An 18,316-nucleotide genomic window follows, 5' to 3' on the forward strand; every position below is an offset into this window, starting at 1 on the left:
CAAGAACTGAGAATAGATTGGAGAAGTTCTTACAGCAAAGGAAACAATACTAGACATGAAGGAACAGTATATGGTCTTTACATGTCCCCATCATTGCCTGTGCATAGGTTCATATGTCGTCACTCGTGAAAGGCTGAAACCTAGTCAATCAAGAAGATCTTCTTTTCTCTTCACTCCTAAATTAGTGGTGAAAGTCACTATCACCTGTAAAAACAAAATCTCACGCAATAAAGCTTTAGTTTTTTCTTTCTTTTACCTATATAAATGCTTCTCTATTTACCACTCAACCTTATGGTGTCATTGTTATCTTAAAAAAGGAATTGAGAAGAAGAAGATGCATGGTTGTTCGAGGTACTGGTGGTTATGGTTATGAGTCATGGTGGAGGGATATAATATTGTTGGTGAAAAAGATAAATTTATGGTGGGTGTCTTGGCCGAATCTGGCTTAATGAGAGAAAAGGGTTTTCAAATCTAGATTTAAAGGTTGTATGGAGGCTATTTGATGATGGTTTTGGTGTTGGTTCTTAGTGTGGTTGGTTGACAACTGATGGTTGTTGGACCATTGATGAGGACGAAGAAGCATGGAAACATGTAGTGGAGCAAGACTGTTGGTCATGAGATGGTGACTCATGATAGTTATAAGTTGTTAGGTCAGCTAAAAGGAAGATGACGATGATATTGTTTCGACCAAAAATGAAGAAGAATGGGTGAGGGGTTGTCACTCGTGTTGGTTTGAGGTTTTATGAGTTGTCGTAATGGTAGAAGGAGAAGAAGAAAGGATATGTGGCTGGCATCGAAAGGCTGAGTGAAATGGAGGAAATGGGTCTCGGTTTGGGTCTTCTCATAATGGAGAGAAAGATTATCGTTCCTAGTTAGGAGAGAAAAACAAAAAGGGTGCTGGCATGCGTGGAGATGGAGAGGCTTCTAAGCTAAAGGAGGTCACAAGTTGTTTTCTTAAGGAGTACTGAGAGAAAAACCAATGGACAGTCAATGAGGTTAAAGGAGGAGGTTTTATATGATTATAAAGGTTGATTGGGGATTATGTTGTGTTAATGGGTTCTTTGATGGCGGAAGATAAGTTGTTAGTATTTTTGCATATGGAAGATGATGGGTTTTGTTTTCTTTTCTTTCAAAGAGAGAGGGTCGTGTGGGTCACAAGTTTTCGTACTTTTTCAATAGTGAGGGAGGTGTGCCAAGTTTTTTATTAGGTGTGAGAGAGAGGCCAATTTTCTCTTTTTGTGTTTTACACATGTTTATAAGTTTGTGTATATGAGAGCATATGAGGATGAGTGTTTTTTTTTTTTTTAGAAGAGAAGGTTTTTTATTGTTTTTTTTTTTATAGGAGAGAGAGTAACTTTGTGATTTTGTGTGTTTTTTTTTCTTCAAGTAATTCATTCTCTTTTGTCTTTCTTATGAGATTCCTTCACTATTTATTGGTATGATAATTTTGTTTCTTTTCTAATTGCTTAGTCCACAAGTAAACTTGGTGACAAGGCAACTTAAATTTACTTTGGTTCCTCATTTTTTTCCATTGTCTCCTTATTTTTTTTCCATTGTATTCTTGGTTCCCCTGTCTATTTTTATATTATTTTATTTTTTATTGTATTGTATTTTGATTATTTTTAAAAAAAATAATGTCAACTTTGACTTGTTAAGAAAATTAATCAATGATTTTGAAATGACCACGTTAAAAATTGAAAATGAAAAAAATAAATTTTTAAATTTTAAATTCTTTTTAAAAAGACACTGAAAATACCAAAAATGATGCAAATACTTCAAAAATATAATAAAATCAATGATTTTGATTTTTTGTTGTTTTTTACTTTTTTTGGTTTTTTTTTAAATGTTAATAAAATGAGGTTTAAAAATAGGTTATGATAATTAGTCAAATCTATCTCGAACCCATGTAAAATCAAGAAAAATAGTGTAAATTAATATATAATTTAATAAAACTAAATTACCTTTTATAAACAAATCAAGCATATGCAATATAAAATTCCAAATTATTAGTACTTTTTCTCCCCTGATTATTTTTCAACAGGCTTGGGAAGCTATAGAAAAAAATACTCCAAAAATTAAAAAAAAAAATATAAATGACATGATCTCCAACAAATAAGCACTTTTCATGGTCTGGTTTGTATTGCTTTGGTCTTAAATATTAAAACTTAAAGGAGCATAAGGTGTAGAATAAACTTCATGAGCCACCAAACCATTCATCCACTAAATTTGTTTAAATGGATTGTTTTAGAGTTTTCCTTGATACAAGTAATGTTGCTAGAAACTTTGGAAACATTTTACATTAACTATCTATACATGTTAATTAAAAAAAATTATTTGGTCAGTCAAAATTATTGTAAAAGTAAAAAGGCTACATTTGATAAATAATTATGATGATCGATCGCATGCCCATTTATTAATCATTCATTGATTCCTTGATCAATATATTATTTTTTTCATTCCAACAAGAGTAACTATAATTAAAAACTTTATTTTACCATATAGTAGGCTCGTAAATCAAATAGAATATAGGGTTCTCTACTTGGCTTTAATAGATAAGAAACAAATAATGCAAAATAAACTAATCTAGATAAAAACATAAAGAAATACAAAAGAAAATAAAAGTACTAAAAGTTGTAAAGAAAAATAAATTGCAAAAAAATAAAAGATAAATTGTACATATAAATTGTGCATATGGAGCAAACTATTGTTTTGAATAACTCGATGACATTTTTATATTGTTACAAAAACAAAATCCTATATGAAATATAATTTTTAGTCCTATAGAAACTCTTTATAGTAAATTAAAAACTTGTAATATAAATAGTATTCCTATCAACATGTCTATTTCTTAGCAATCACATATTTTCTAACTAATGTATATAATACTTCCCAATATAATATATTAAAGACTCTTATTTAAAATAGGATTTGGTCTTCTAGTCAATCACACAAACTGATATCTTTATAATTAATATTTTTTCCTTATCAATCATTATTTTTAACTCTCATGATCAATCATTACTTCTAATTTTTTTTGTCAGTCACTTTTTATCTTTCTAATTGATTTGGATTCTTTCTAATTTTTTTCAAAAGCATTTTTAAAACGCAAAAACAAACAATATTATTACAAAGATGGAATCCTATGTGAACTTCAATTTTTATTCATACATAAACTATTTAAAGCAAATCATAAAATCACAATATGCATCCTACTATAATTTACCTTCCTATCAACATATTATTAGGTTTCCCGTAACATATAAATACAGCGAAAACAATAAATTATTATTCTCTAGGATTTCTAAGGATCTCGTTAGACAATAGGATCATTTAGAGTTTATGTGAAGATTACCTAAAGATGAGATCTTCTTTTGATCAATTTTTTTTAAAGCTAAGTTGTCGTAAACCACAAATCATCCAAGTGTCTTCTTGTCTCTAACAATAATCCACACGAAACATCAATAAAAAATATCTTAAAACATTTTTAAGAGAGAGGGGTCACTATTCCTTAAGTGATATCTCTTTTTTTTTTTTTACTAAGAGTGTATAATACACAATCTCTCATAACTTATAAAGAAATATTATACATGACATTTTATTTATAGAAAAAAAAAATTAAAAATCTTATGAATTAAAAGTGTGGTCCATTAGGTTCTTAAAATGAAAAATTTAATAACCCTATAAACTTAATAAATCTATTTATAAGAATAACATCACACTTGATTAGTTATTCTAATTTAATTTATGACTAATAGTTCTTCATGTGAATGACCCATTAAATTCTTAATAAGTTCACTCAAATATAAATCATAATTATAAATAAGCTAAAATAAATAATTGAATTTATTATTAATTCAATAATCAATTGGTATATATTTAAAGATCAAGTGCTTCGTCAAATAACATGTATGATCTTCTAAATATTAGAAAAGTAATAAATGGTTTGATATATAACTTTTCAATGAGCACTTTCTTAGTATAATTATCATCTCTTATTCAAGAATATTCTAATTTCGATGTTATAGCATGGAATGTATCTACTTTTGTCAAATCATGTTTGTTCTTAATATTATAGCCATTGAATATTTGAATAAGATTTGAAACTCATTACAAATCTCATTCTTTTAAATCTCATTCCACCATACGCAAAGATTTCATAATTAATATTATTTAAGAACATGTGGAACATTTTCTCTAATTCACCTAGGGTGATGGATCCTCTTTTGATTTCTCAAATACCTTTATATAGTTCATGATATACTCAATATCTACTTGTTTGTTACCCCTGATTAGGACAACAAATAGTCAGGATTAAAGCATAATATTTTCTATGTAAGATAACTTAGTAATCTCAGGTTTAAGGATCACTTATATAACTGTCACGTGAGCCTTTCCATAAACACAAGTGATCTCTCTGTATGAAATTCTCATATAGATCAACTTGGTATACATGTCACCTAACAAGCACCTATATATTTACTCTATATATCTCTTATACCCCAGCTTAAGAGAACAATTACTTCATTTCATAAAGATATCTCTCATACATCAGCTTACAAGAACAACCACTTCATTTCATAAAGAAAAAAACATATGTATCAATCTCAACAACTCAAATTAATGTTTAGTCTTAATAGAATATTGACAAAAAAAAAATTAGAAACAATATTTTAATGCAATAAGAATCTCATAATTATAACCAATTTATAATTTCTTTTGCAAAACAATTTTGATCTAAGAACTTTTATCTTTACTAATCAAATATTAGATTTAATCAAATATAAATAAATATTAAATATAAAAAAATCTTTATTAATAATAAATATGCTTTTACATAAAATAAAATAAAATAAATATTTTATCTGACTAATCGATTGTCTACAATGCGTATACAAAGACAATCATATGTTTCCCAACTAATTTATAATATTTGCCAATGTAATTACTTAAAGACTAATATTTAGAATAAAATTTGATCTTCTAATCAATCACACAAACTCTTATCTCTATAATCAATTGTTTTTTTTTCAATCATAACTTGTAACTTCTAACTCTCATGGTTGATCATGACTTCTAGTTTTCTTAATTAATCGCTTCATATCTTCCCTAATCAACTTGAACTATTCTTAAACTGGTTAATCTTACTATTAAAGATCAATTTTAGCATTTTTTTTCTTGTTTGATAATGAACAACCAATGTTATTATTTATTAGAGAGTAATATAGAATTATTTATAACACTTCACCTAGCAGCTCAAACTTTTAGGTTGAGTTTATTTTGATATAATATCAAAGTCTTAATAACCAAACAGTCACAAATTCAAATCTCATCACACCAATTTTAATTAATTAAATTAATAAAAAAAATTAAACACATAATAATGTTGAATATATGCAAGTTTCAAATCTAAAAATACTTTCACTTAGGCATCCTATTAGAGTAATATAAAATTATTATTGAAATCTCACTTGCGGTTGCTTTTCAAATAACTTTTCGTGTCAAAATACATATCAATGATTTTTTATTTTTTTTTAAATCATTTTTAACATCAACACATCAAAATGATTTGAAAATACTAAAAATATATTAATTTAAAGTAAATAAAAAATAAAAAAATTTCAAATGTTTTTAAAAATACTTTTGAAACATAAAAACAAACACTTGCTTAAACTGGTTATTTAACATATTTAATAGACAAATGAATATTTATTTTTAAAATAAACAACTATGGGCTTTTTTAACTTGATTTCACCAAAAAAAAAGAAGTAGTCAAACAGACGGGAAAGCAGGAAATCACCTGTACCGGTGCATGGCAACTTTGAAGAATTAAAGCTGTTACACCATTGAATTCATATATATCCCATGGTTCACATCGTCGTGTTATGGCCGCAATTCCGCCATTGCAATTGAGTATAGACAATGAATGTCTTGTATGGGATCATGTCCTGTTACCTTCGAACCTTATTTAAAACAATGCTGCAACTGTCCTAAAGTGATGGATTCTGGCATTCTGCATTCCACGATAATCGCTTATTTTTCAATTCCAGGCTCTTGCAAGGCCACCAACCATTGCTGTTCTTGTGGAGGACTAAATGCTTGCTTACAGTTAAGAATTTGAGATTAAAAACCGGGGAAGTCAATGTTCACAAAACACAAGGGAAAATCTAGCTCTCAATGTGAACCTGGCCACATTTTGAAGATGGTCCCACGTTCACTCACACTTTCCCCTGTCAATCTCATTTTTCTCAGTAACTCTCTGCCCCTTCCCTTTCGCAATGGACCTGATGAGCATCTTCTCAATGATCCACAGCCTTCCCTTCCATGCCCGACTGATGTACTGAGCAGATCTGAAACTGAGAGGCCCCTTTCAATATCTGGCTCAGAATCATAATTAAGGACGAGGGCGTCAATTTGGAAAGAACCTCGCAGCTGTCCTGAGACAGCACTGACCTCCGCATCCATGTCAATAGACAAACCTTGACTGGAACTTCTGGAATCCAGTTCCTTTGCCTCATCACACTCATTAGATACTAGTTTCAAGGCCTGAACAACCTCACCCATAAAAGGACGGTTTGATACCTCTGGTTGAACACACATTGATGCAATAGCTGCTACTTTTGCTACACTATCAAAAGGCACATCAGATCCTAGAGACGGATCTATTATTAATTTCAGCCCTTCTATGCTTGTTAGATGCGGACGGGCCCATGTAACTAGATTCTCTTGACCAGGTGGCTGGGACATATCCACTGGTTTGCGTCCTGTTAGGAGCTCAAGAAGGACCACACCATAACTGTAAACATCACTCTTCACAAGAAGATGGCCAGTCATTGCATACTCTGGGGCGACATACCTGGATGAAATATTTATTAAGCAAATTGAATCATCAAATTCAATAAAACATCAACACAACTCAAATGGAGGAACTTAAAGTAAGCTATAGATCAGCTTGGAGGTCGCTTAAATATTAAAACAGTGTCTGACGTATCCCTGTCTGACATTTAAAAAAACAAAATTGAGCTGATCCAAGAAATATTTTTCCCCTAAAAAGGGAAACTAAAAGCTACATAGTTACAATTCATGCAGGTCAATATAATCATTACCAACCAAGATGTCTGGTTTGAAGAACATCAAAATTCAGAAGTTCACCTGGCATCATTTCAACGAGCTTTAATTTTATTTGATACGGATACATGTAATTTATAGACATTCGAATCTATTTTCCCAAAGACATGTTATGAATTCCAAATAGCTGTTTGTATGTATGGTGGGTCAGGATTAGCATCCCAGTCATTAGAAGAGCTTAAGAGAAGATCCTGCACAGCAGAGATCTAGACACAGGTGCTGTGCTTCATAGATGTTCTACAACCATCTAGTTAGAAGACAATGTGGTGGCAACTATAGTACTTTCTAGAACAAGGAGCAGAAGCTAACTCGTTTTGTACCAGTTGTACCTTCTAAGACCATAATATGGTCATATAGAACTTCTGGCAGCAGAATCTAAACCCGGGACACCCAGCAACATACAGAATGCTGAGCAATTATGCAGATACATGGATAGTATACAATGAGCATGTCATCTCCATCTATTGTTCTCTCAGAGCTAGTTACCACCCAATTCATGATTAAGGTATGACAAGCTACCAACCATGGGCATTACCTTGTAAGGCCTTAGTGTTATGTGTCTGGTGGAGTCATTTAACTAAAGTGATATGATAGGATTTCATGAAGTCTGGAAGATGAATTCTTACCCAAAAGTTCCCATGACACGTGTTGATATGTGTTGATTTTCCTCATCCAAGGCAGTCCTAGCCAAACCAAAGTCTGAGACTTTTGGTGTGAAATCGTGTTCCAACAAAATGTTGCTAGACTTGAAGTCCCTGTGTATCACACAAGGGCTTGAATCCTCGTGTAGATAAGCTAGACCTCGAGCTGCACCGAGTGCAATCTTGATCCGAGCATCCCAATCAAGAGAAGCAGATCCTTTATCAACCCCTGATAAATAAACAACATACAGACAAGCATATTCATGTTGTAGGACATTGACCCTTTTTTTTTTTTAAGAGAACTTTCTCTATCCAAATATGAGTGCTCAGAAAGAGCAAGGGTGCTACCATGTAGAAGAGATTCCACACTGCCATTTGGTATTAGCTCATAGACCAAGCTGCGTGAACGCTCCTCTGTGCATATTCCAATCAACTTGACCAAGTTTCTGTGATGAAGGCGGCTAAGCATCTCAACCTCTGCCAAGAATTCTCGACCACCTTGCTGATCATCTCTCTTTAGAACTTTTATTGCAACTTTGGTCCCATCTTCTAGAACACCACTGTAAACACGCCCAAAGCCACCCTCCCCAAGTATTCTTGAAGCATCAAAGCTATTGGTGGCTCTCTCTAAGTCACTTGTGCTGAAGGTCTTAGCAGATCCTGCATACGCTGGAATACTAGATCCAAAGGATAATGAGGCAGAACTACGACCACTTCCAACCAATGACCCAGCAATACCTGGAAATTGTGTTTTCCCTTTTCATTTCAAAATGAAGCAAGACTTTTGAATTGTTCATATTTCCATATATTACTAAATTAAACGTATTAGAATAGAAGCACAATGATTATCTACTAAAGCATGTTAAATGCACAAGGAAAACATGTAAAATATGAAACTGATATGTGAAGTCCAATATATAAATAACATATTTGTATAAACTTGGAATTTTTCAACATTCCATAACTTCTTTTTCTCTGTTTTACCTTGTCAAGTTCCATCACTGTGCTACCTAATCAGTCAAATTCTGAATGTTCCATAAGTTTAATGTTTCACTCCTTAAAATCATTGATTCCTCAAGCTGATAGGCTAAACTGCAACAGGCTTTAAATACAAGTATTACCTGATGGTTTCACAACTAAGGGTGGCAAAGGCTGCAGGACTGTTTCTGATTGACTAGCACGATCTCTATGTCTAAACAGCAATGCCCAAGCAACAGCAGAGAACAAAACCAGTGCTACAAAACCTGACAGAGCAATAATAGCAATCATGCCACCACCAAGCCCATTTTTATGCTTCCTATGTACATCAACCCCTAGGGGCTTTATTGTCCTTGCATTGTTGTCATCGCCAGAAAATGGCCCATCATCAATTACAGCAATCCCAGAAGGTGCCAAAGGTGGAGATGGAGGTAAACCTATAAATGAAGCACTTTTAGATAAATATCTAGGAAAAAAATAATGAAAAGAAAAAGAAAAAATTGTTCACGTTAAAAAGAACTCTTATACCTAGATAGCGCACATATAATACTTCATAGTCACCAAAAAAGGAAGGGTTTATAACCACTTGTTTGTGCCAAAATCTTTGATAAATAAAAAAGGCAGTTGTATTATCAAATCTTTCTCCAAGGGGAACCAAGTCAACGAGGATGATTGTCTTCTCTGGCTGCTGGCTGGCAGCATTGGCCCCAATAATGTGAACTTGGCTTTGTTTCATAAAAACACCAGTGGCAATTTCCTGAGCAAGCTCTGAAACTAAAGGGAAAAAGGTATACAATGCAACACTAACGCTCAGTCCTACTTGCATGGGCAAGACACAGCCACATGGTGACCCAGGAGGAGTATTTGTGTACGGCTCTGTGCACACAGTTGCTGAACAATCTGCAGATTCCATGAGCACGGGCATTACATTTAAGAATCGATGAGCATATGCATTACATTTAAGAATCGATGAGGAACATTATAGGGACAACATAAACAAACTTTAAAGTACAAGAAGAGAAGCACGTAAGCACATATCTGTGTACCTTCATTAGGAGGGGGAGGTGGCAATGTGTGGAGTGGTGGCAGGGGGGGCATCTTGGGAGTCCTTGAAGAAAACCCAAGAGGAGTAGCTTCAGGGGAAAGAACTGGCACTTGGAAATGTAAAGATAATCAAAAGGTAAGCTATTGAGCATGTAATGAATGAAATAAGTAAATGTAATGCATAATGAACTAAAAAGGGAAAACAAAACGAAATGAAGACAAGCTTTTCTTACTTTTTGTCCAACCAGATACTGCAGTTGGCGTGGGTGAAGGAGCAGGTGAGATATTGGTCACTGGTTTAGGAAAGGGGTAATGCGATGCATTAATTGAAGAATTTACCATACAGGAACTGCATTAGAAACTGAATCGACCTTCAAGCTACATGCTGTAAATATAAACTACTAAAACAGTCAACTATTATGATACCTGGAGAGCTAAGAGGTGGAGGAGCATATTGTCTATGCCGGCTTATTGGAAGAAATGACAGTGGGATAACTGGTCCTGTAAAGGGCTCAAAACACGATCAAACCAAATATCTGAATGTTAAGAAACTCGCAAACCACATGATTATCTAATTTAAGAACTTCTCAAGTGATCTTGTGTTAGTGTATATGTCTTGTAACTAATCAGTTAGTTACACATGATATTGATTTTATTCATGTAAATATATTTAATTTTAATAAAAACTTTATTTATATTTAATATTCATCAAATATTTAATTAACAAATATATTATTTAATTAATGAATCTAGAGCAAATATAAAGTTCCTGAAACAAAAATGTTTTGCAATGAAAATTATAAAGTTGTTATAATTATGAGATTTATATTGTATCAAAACATTGTTTCTAAATGTTAGTCGATACTCTATTAAGACTCGACATCTAAATGTTAGTCAATGCTCTATTAAGACCAGACATTAATTAGAAATGTTAAAATTAATATATATTATGTTCTTTCTTTTATGAAAAGAAACAATTGTTCTCATAGCTGAGGTATGCAGGATACTTAAAACTAATATATAGATGTTTGTCAAATAACATGTATACTGACTAACCGGCATAAGGATTCCATAGGGAGAGATTACTTGTGCCTATGAAAACTCCCCCGTGATGATTGTGTAAGTGATTCTTAGACTGAGATCATTAAGTTATCTTATATAGAGAATGCTATACTTTGATTTTTCTACACGTTGTCCTAATAAAAAATAACAAATGAGCAAATATTAGGTATAACATAAACTATATAAAGATATTTAAGCAGTCAAGAAAAGATTTATCACCCCCGGTGAATTTGAAAAAAATGTTTCATTTGTTCTCAATTAGCATTGATTGTATATCATTGTGCAAGGTGGAATACGAGTTTCAAATCTTATTCAAAGAATTAATGACTGATATTAATAACAAACATGAGTTAACATAGTAGACACACTCGATGCTATAAAGTCTAAATCGACACATTATTGATGAAGAGATAATAATTACACTGCGAAATTGATCATTGAAGGATTAAATCAAACCAATTATGACTTTCTTAATATTTGAAGATCAAGACAGGTTTTTAGACATTGTACTTGATCTTCAAATATAAATTAATCAATTATTGAATTAATAATAAATTAATTTGTTTAATTTATTTAATCCTATTTTATTTAGGATTATAATTTATATTTAAACCAACTTATTAGATAACCTAATGAGTTAAACACACAAGAACCATTAGTTAAAAACTAAAATGGAATGATTAATCAAGTGTAATTTGATTATAAATAAATTTTATAAATTGAGGATTATAATGTAATTTATATAGGAATTTACAATTTTAGACCTACAAAAATCAAGTAGAGACTTGGTTGAATAAATTTCTAAAATTATCCTGAAATAATATATATGATATTATTCAGGAAGCAAATTGATATTTTACCATATATATGGTTTTCAGGTTTTATTATAAATAGAATTTTATACCTCTTAATTTCTATACAATAGTAAAAAATACAGAAACTCCGTAGGTTAAAAAACTCCTGAAAAACACAAGATATAGCAATCCCTCTTTCTGAAAAGGGTTTAAAAAATTTACCACTGGTGGTTTGTGTGGATTATTGTTAGAAGTTGGACACTTGGCCAGCTTGTGGTTTGCAACAATCGAACCTTGAAGCAATTATTCAAAGCCAAAAAGAGCATTTAATCTTCAGATAATTTTCGTATAAACCTTAAACAACTCTAGATCTGTCTAATGAGATCTTAGAACTCCCAAAAAAATTTAAAATTTATCATTTCCACTGTGTATATGTATTTCGAGAAACTTAACACCTTGTTTTAAAAAGGGAGTAAATGTTGTATAAGAGAATGAAGCATAGTTTTAAAACCCGGACCGGCCCGGCGGGTCGACCCGGGACCCGGCCGACCCTGGCATGGGACCGGTCCGGGTGGAGGCCAAAACCCGCTTGGGAATTGGCCCGGAAAAACCCGGTCGACCCGGTCCACCCGGTCAAACCCGGGTGAGACCCGGTCAATTTTTTTCCTGCCGCTACCGCTGCCTCTTCTCTTCCTTCGACCTCCGCATCCCGGCCTATTGCACCTGCTGCCTAATGAGCAAACATGAGTAGAATTTCCGAGCAGCGAAGCAAAACCAAGAATCTCACAATGAACAGAAATTCTTTCCTCCGATCTCATATTTGAAGGCAAAAGAAGAAACGCAAACTGTACCGTTTCTCACAAAACCCAAGCTTGTCTTCTCGAGTTTGAATATCCCGATCTTGTTCAATATCCGGAAAACGTCTTCTCTTTCCCATCCGACTCAGAAGAGCCTTGAGGCTTAATCGAATTATTCTAATATCATAATACGTTACAATCTTCTCAAAGACGGCGCCCATCCTTCATGGCTTGTCTCTTTGCCGAATTTGCGAAGCTAGAATAACTTGCTCACGAACGCTCTTATATGGGTGTCCCTATCCTTCTCCCTTTCCTTTCTCAGCGGAGGATCGTACTGGTGAAAACATGAGTAGAATAGAAGGAATCGTTGAGGACTTTAATCAAGAGACAGTGTTAGAGGGTTTAATGGCATTAAAGAGGAGTTTGGATGAGCAGAGAAGGCAAATAGCAAGCATAATTGCTCTGTTGCGGAGCCACCTCAACTAAAGATTTGGAAGCAGAGATTTGGGGATTAGGTTTGTTAGGGTTTTTTAAAATAGTTAGTGGTGATGTGAGCAGAAGAAATAAATTTGTTGATTCAATAAAAATGTGAATGCGGTGTTAATTTTGTTGCATTGTAATTTTTTTTTTTGAGTTGACCCGGGTTAACCCATCCGACCCGTGACCCGATCACTTGACCGGGTCAATGACCGGGTCGGGTTTCAAAACTATGGAATGAAGGAGCAAAGTCACTTATCTTGCTCCTTTCATAGTTTTGCTTATGAAAGGGGATATAAGGTGAAGGCGCAAGAGAGTGATGCCATTTATCTAGAGGTGGTTTAGGGGATAACAAAGGTGAAATAAGAGACTCATTAGAGTGTGCCTCACGGCTTTTCGTGAAGGAGCTACAGCAGAAAAAGAACTGGCAAATTTTACTGTTAAATTCCAAGACTTCATACTAGTGCTTCAAATAATTGATTCTGGTGAAAGTTTCTTGCAAGAAAGTATACCTTTAGCTGGAGAATGACTCAAGGGAGGTAAAGTTCCATTTGGTTGTGCAGACACTGGAATTCCATTTTTTTTATGGTCAATGCTTGGGGTAGAAGAGGAGGAGTGGGAGACATTTGGACCTGCAATGTTGTATGAGAGAGAATAATGTGTAACATTGCCCAAGTCTAAAGAGTTTGCATATATGAAAATAGTTCCAGCAAAACTATCTGGAATGGCAGCTAGTTTTGTAATCCATGTGATAGTCATCAAGTCATGCAGTGCCAGTGCCACATCAGCACAAAAAATTAGTCATTCAAATGGCAAGATGATTAAAATAAAGAGAAAAGGTGAGAAAATTAAGTTTTCATGTTGCACAAAAAGGCCTTATTTATGATATGACAACAAGAACATAGAAGATAATCTAGTAGCTTTTTCCAAGTACTTTTCAAGGACACGGTCATTAAATTCATACAATGCAACAGCATTTGAAATAATTAGTCATTTCAATTGGGAAGAATGATTAATAAAAGCAAAAAGAATAAGAAAATGAGTTTTTCATGGTACTCAAAGTGACCTTATTGAATGTGAGTTGAAAAAATAAAAAAAAAAAAACAAAAAAAGACATATCTAGTGGCTTTTTCCAAATACACATTAATTGTTTTCCAAGATCATGGAATAAAGCTGCATTCCATCAATTTTGGAGATTGTAATGGCAATTTTCAAACTATTATTTAAAGCAGCATTATCATTTTAGTCACATTGACCATGTTTTATAACAGGCCTTAGTGACACATCACTATAAAGTAAGCAAAGGAAGGTTGCTGAGAGAAGACTTCTGCCCATTCCTTCGGCCATGGACTCTCAATTGACACATTCATTGTATTACAAAGTTCAGCAGACATTGAAACTGAAGATGTGGAATGGTTCAATGCTAAAGGAACAACTTAACAAATGAAAATAAATTTGCAGTTTTTCTCTCTAGTAGAACCTGATAATGTAGAAGGGGGTTCTCCAGGCATAACTGGGTGGGTTGCAGATGAATTTTGTGGCATTGCTCCAATTGGTGATACAACCGGAACTGCTGTTATCAAAATAAAAGAACCAACATAATTCATTAATTTGAAATTTTGGAAGGAAAAATTAAAAGAAAGAAAGGGCTTATTCATATATATATATAGAATGTATCAAAGCACACCAGATGGCCTTGGTGCTGGTGCAATTGGGGGAACTGCTGGATGATTTTGTTTTGATTTCCTTGATGGAGACACAGCTGATATCAAGTTTGGGGAAAAAAAAACAAAGGAGAACAAGAAAAAGAATTAGGAACCTGTTGAAATAGATTCTACCAGAAGAGTCACAAAACAATACTAAATCTATACCTGGAGCAATTGATTTTAGGATGGGAGCACCGCTGAAAAATATATCTTTTTTAGGGGAACTTGGTGATGAAGCTTTGGGTGCACTTGATTGGCTGACTGTTGAATTTTCTGGAGACTGTCCTGAAGGTACTGCAGCTAGAACCAGACATTGTAACAAAGGCAGTTGTTATAGAACCAAAGTCAAATTGAAATTACTCAACAAAACAAGCATTAGAAAGTTATATGCCTGGAGCACTCGACACAGAGACAGGAGTCTGCCTAACTGGTGCCTCTCTTCGATGAGCACTTGGCGGCTTTGGTGGCTCATGCCCTTGATTAAGCATGGGTGGAGGAGCTGTATTATATGTTGGAGATATAACTGAAATACTTGGTGCCAAGGATGGTACATGCCCTTGAAAAATCGAGGGAGATGTTACTACTGGAGGACTAGGGGAATGTGATGGTACAAGCCCTGTGATTGTTTGGGGAACTGGGGCAGATGTGAGTGGCGGCAATGCAAGTGGGGAGGGTAAATGTGACCCTGTATTTTCAAACCAAAAGTATCATAAAATGATCTCGAAATTAGTAACAGTTTACAGTGATAGTTTATGCTAGTTACCATTTGTCTGAGACTCCGAGCTTGGTGCACTGCTTCTGAATGGCTGGAGTTGGGGACCAGGCGTTCCGTCAATTGGAGGAATATCAGAAACAATTGCTGGAGTTGGGGATATCTTGTCACCTGAAAAAAGATTGAGTACCAGATTTAAAACAGCATATATGAAACTTCGGCATTTATTGTAAGTTTCAAACTAAAATATTCAATTTGAAAAATATCAACCAGAAAAAACACAAGAGCAGAGTTCTTAACAGCATTAGCACATATGATTTGCTTCAGCTAGTATCATGAAGCAGAATTTTCTTTTTCTTATGGGGTTAAGTATCCATGTTTTTCTAGTCTATGTATAGGAAGAATTCAAATGACAACTCATTAGATCTGCACTGTATTGATTTTAAAACTCCATAACTTGGATATGTTTGTCCTTGAAGAGAAGTATTATACTATATGAGAAAAATTTAACAAATCAGACTGCGGGCAAGGGGATCAAAGCAAGATGACATATCAATGCAGCAGAAGAAATGCCGCTGAATTGTATTAAGTTTCAAGAACCATCAAAACTATGGAAGAAGCTCACGATAATTGTTGTAATGCCTTTCCATAGTTGAGCCGTGAGCGGGACTATGGAAGAGAACAGATTGGTATAACTATTAGCTAGCTCCCTTTGGTGTCTCAATAACATCTACAAGCTCTGATCTACGGTTACAAGATTGAGGGGGGGAACAGTTTTATTGAGTTTTTGGTTCCCTACTAGTAAACAATCTCAGATCAACAAAGACACCACAGTCCAATTTGGTTCCTATAAACTCTTATATCTATTGTCAGCTTCTTCACATTACCATTGGCAACACGAAGTTTGATAAACCCAGATAAACAAAATGATGGCTTGATGAAAAAAAAAAATCCTAATCTAATCCAATTCTAACAAAGAAGATTAAAGATCATAAATTTACCAGTAGATCCTTGAACTGTGAAAACAAAGCCAATGACACAGAGTTTGAGCAGCAGCTGAAGAATGGCTGGCACCATCACCAACCCCATCCCATCAAGCACCAAAATTCAAAAAGTCTACAAGGCCCTCCTCAAAAATCACAAAGCAATTGAAATTAAAACAATAATAACTAAATGGCAAAGAAAGACTAGTTTTTTTTTTTTTTTTCTTTATGGTTATGATAATAAGACAATGGAGTGAAAGATAACTTGAAGCAATAACAAAAAGGAGGTTAGATTGGATTATTTAGCAACCACACACAAGCTTTGTAAGGAAAGAAATTATTCATAAAAACCCAAAAGAACCCAAATTTATTTGAAGTTCATGCTCCAAACTTTTGAAGATTGACATGTATAGTAAAAAAAATTATATAAAATAGAATAAAAAACTGCTTTCACTGACATGAGTTTAGCATTCATTCATAAACTTGTTAAAACTAAACTGACCCCAAAATAAACCCAACAGAACATGCTAACTTGGAGCTGTGCAACAGAAGGCAGAAAAAGGCTTGGGTAGTTAGGTGGGGCAGAGAGGGAAAGAGAGAGGGGGGGGAATGTGAATTTTGGTTAATGTATAAATTAAATTAACGGGGAAGATTAGATTCGAGTGGTATGTTGATGGGAATTAAATGGAACCTTTTTTAAACTTCAGGGTTGTGTTAAGTGGAGTTGCTTAACTCCATTTTCTTGGTTTCTGTCTTTTTCGTTGATCCTTTGAGACAGTGACAGTGAGAGAACGAGGTGTTTTAATGAGTAAACAAATCTGACACATGACTTCACCTGTGTTCTTTACTTGCTAGGCATGTGTCGTAAAGGCATTTAAAAAAAAATTAAATTTTTATATATATTGTAAGATTATTTTAATACACATAAATGCATTATTTAACCCACATGTATGTGATTGGGCTGGGACCTCCACCTGCTGACCTTCTAATTCATGGCACATGATACAAGACAGTATATAGTCCATAAGATACGCACGTTGAATATTCTATCGTCAGCGTGGACACATGTGTGAGTTCAAAGTTATATAAACAGTGTTGATGAAGATGTATGTTATCTTAAACCTCACTGTTTTCACCTTCTTTCTACCTATAATGGTAATGACCTCTTTGTTAGCACCATCGTTTATACCCTCTTGTGTGTAAGCAACTCCATGTTAGGAGGAGGAAAAGCAACCTGACATGTAAGAGAGCATGAAACAGCGTTATCGCTTTCACAACCATCACAAAAATCATTCTCGTTATTGTAAAGAGCATTCTCTAAGTAGAAGATTTAGATGCAACAAGGGAAGGTTTGAGGAAGAGAGGGCAGGGAAATCTTGATAAAAATAAAAATAAAAAATGTAAAGATGCAAGAGCCTAGCAGAAAGATTTTTTATGTTTTGAGTGTGGCAAAGTTAAGCTTTGTAAAAGAATATAAATGAGTTTTGAAAATATAATCTTCAATTAACCTAGTAGGTGATGTTCAAGAAGACATTGATCTCTAGGATTATCTAGTAACCCTTCATCAAGAATCATTGATGAAAGATGAACTTCATCAAGCATCATTGTGAATAAAGCTGCCATTTATCCATTGCCAGAAGAGTTTTGTTTCTCACTGACTATGTTGAATGAATCAAAATGTCTTTTGTAATTGGAGTTGCCTCTGTGTCTTGCTATGGATTCTTTATCGATGGCTTTGCAAACTCAGTGACTCCAGGTGATCCTCTCTCATTGTGGGGAGGAGGACAAATCCAAGATTACTTTTGATAGTGTGGGGGTGATGCCCATAGTCTCCTAATCATTGTGGGGTGGTGACAAATCACTATTTTTCCTCTTAAGTTCATTTATTCCTATTGTAATTAATGAACATTTTTAACAATCTAAATGTGGTTTTTCAACATTTTAAAAATTTTGTATCCAACCCGCAACTAAGCTAGTCTTAGCCAAAAAAAAAAAAA

At 33.8% G+C, this 18,316-nt stretch overlaps 1 protein-coding gene across 2 annotated transcripts; it reads right to left on the reverse strand.

The window, feature by feature from the left end:
- Positions 1 to 5,782: 5,782 nt before the first annotated feature.
- On the reverse strand, positions 5,783 to 17,096 carry LOC118048018 (receptor-like serine/threonine-protein kinase ALE2). Of its 2 annotated transcripts, none has more exons than XM_035057520.2 (15): positions 16,338 to 17,096; positions 15,388 to 15,507; positions 15,016 to 15,309; positions 14,790 to 14,924; positions 14,606 to 14,680; positions 14,399 to 14,491; positions 13,431 to 13,550; positions 10,215 to 10,289; positions 10,022 to 10,081; positions 9,791 to 9,892; positions 9,273 to 9,644; positions 8,888 to 9,181; positions 8,115 to 8,504; positions 7,752 to 7,995; positions 5,783 to 6,853 (listed from the first exon to the last, which is right to left on the reverse strand). In XM_035057520.2, the coding sequence occupies exons 1-15, from the start codon at positions 16,423 to 16,425 to the stop codon at positions 6,172 to 6,174; spliced, it is 3,144 nt and encodes a 1,047-aa protein (XP_034913411.1). In that variant the 5' UTR covers positions 16,426 to 17,096; the 3' UTR covers positions 5,783 to 6,171. The 2 variants fall into 2 exon arrangements, with proteins under 2 accessions (XP_034913411.1, XP_034913410.1); XM_035057519.2 differs by having other exon boundaries at positions 9,791 to 9,898.
- Positions 17,097 to 18,316: the final 1,220 nt, after the last annotated feature.

Source organism: Populus alba, chromosome 6 (genome assembly GCF_005239225.2).
Source record: "Populus alba chromosome 6, ASM523922v2, whole genome shotgun sequence".
In the NCBI taxonomy this organism is placed as follows: Eukaryota; Viridiplantae; Streptophyta; class Magnoliopsida; order Malpighiales; family Salicaceae; genus Populus; species Populus alba.

Excerpts from the sequence above, each read along its gene's own strand:
- LOC118048018 (XM_035057519.2), bottom strand. The coding sequence starts at position 16,425 with ATGGGGTTGGTGATGGTGCCAGCCATTCTTCAGCTGCTGCTCAAACTC. Across the intron at positions 9,182-9,272 it reads ATTATATGTGCGCTATCTAG|GTTTACCTCCATCTCCACCT; the intron begins GTATAAGAGTTC and ends CTTCATTTATAG. Across the intron at positions 8,505-8,887 it reads CTTAGTTGTGAAACCATCAG|GTATTGCTGGGTCATTGGTT; the intron begins GTAATACTTGTA and ends CACAATTTCCAG.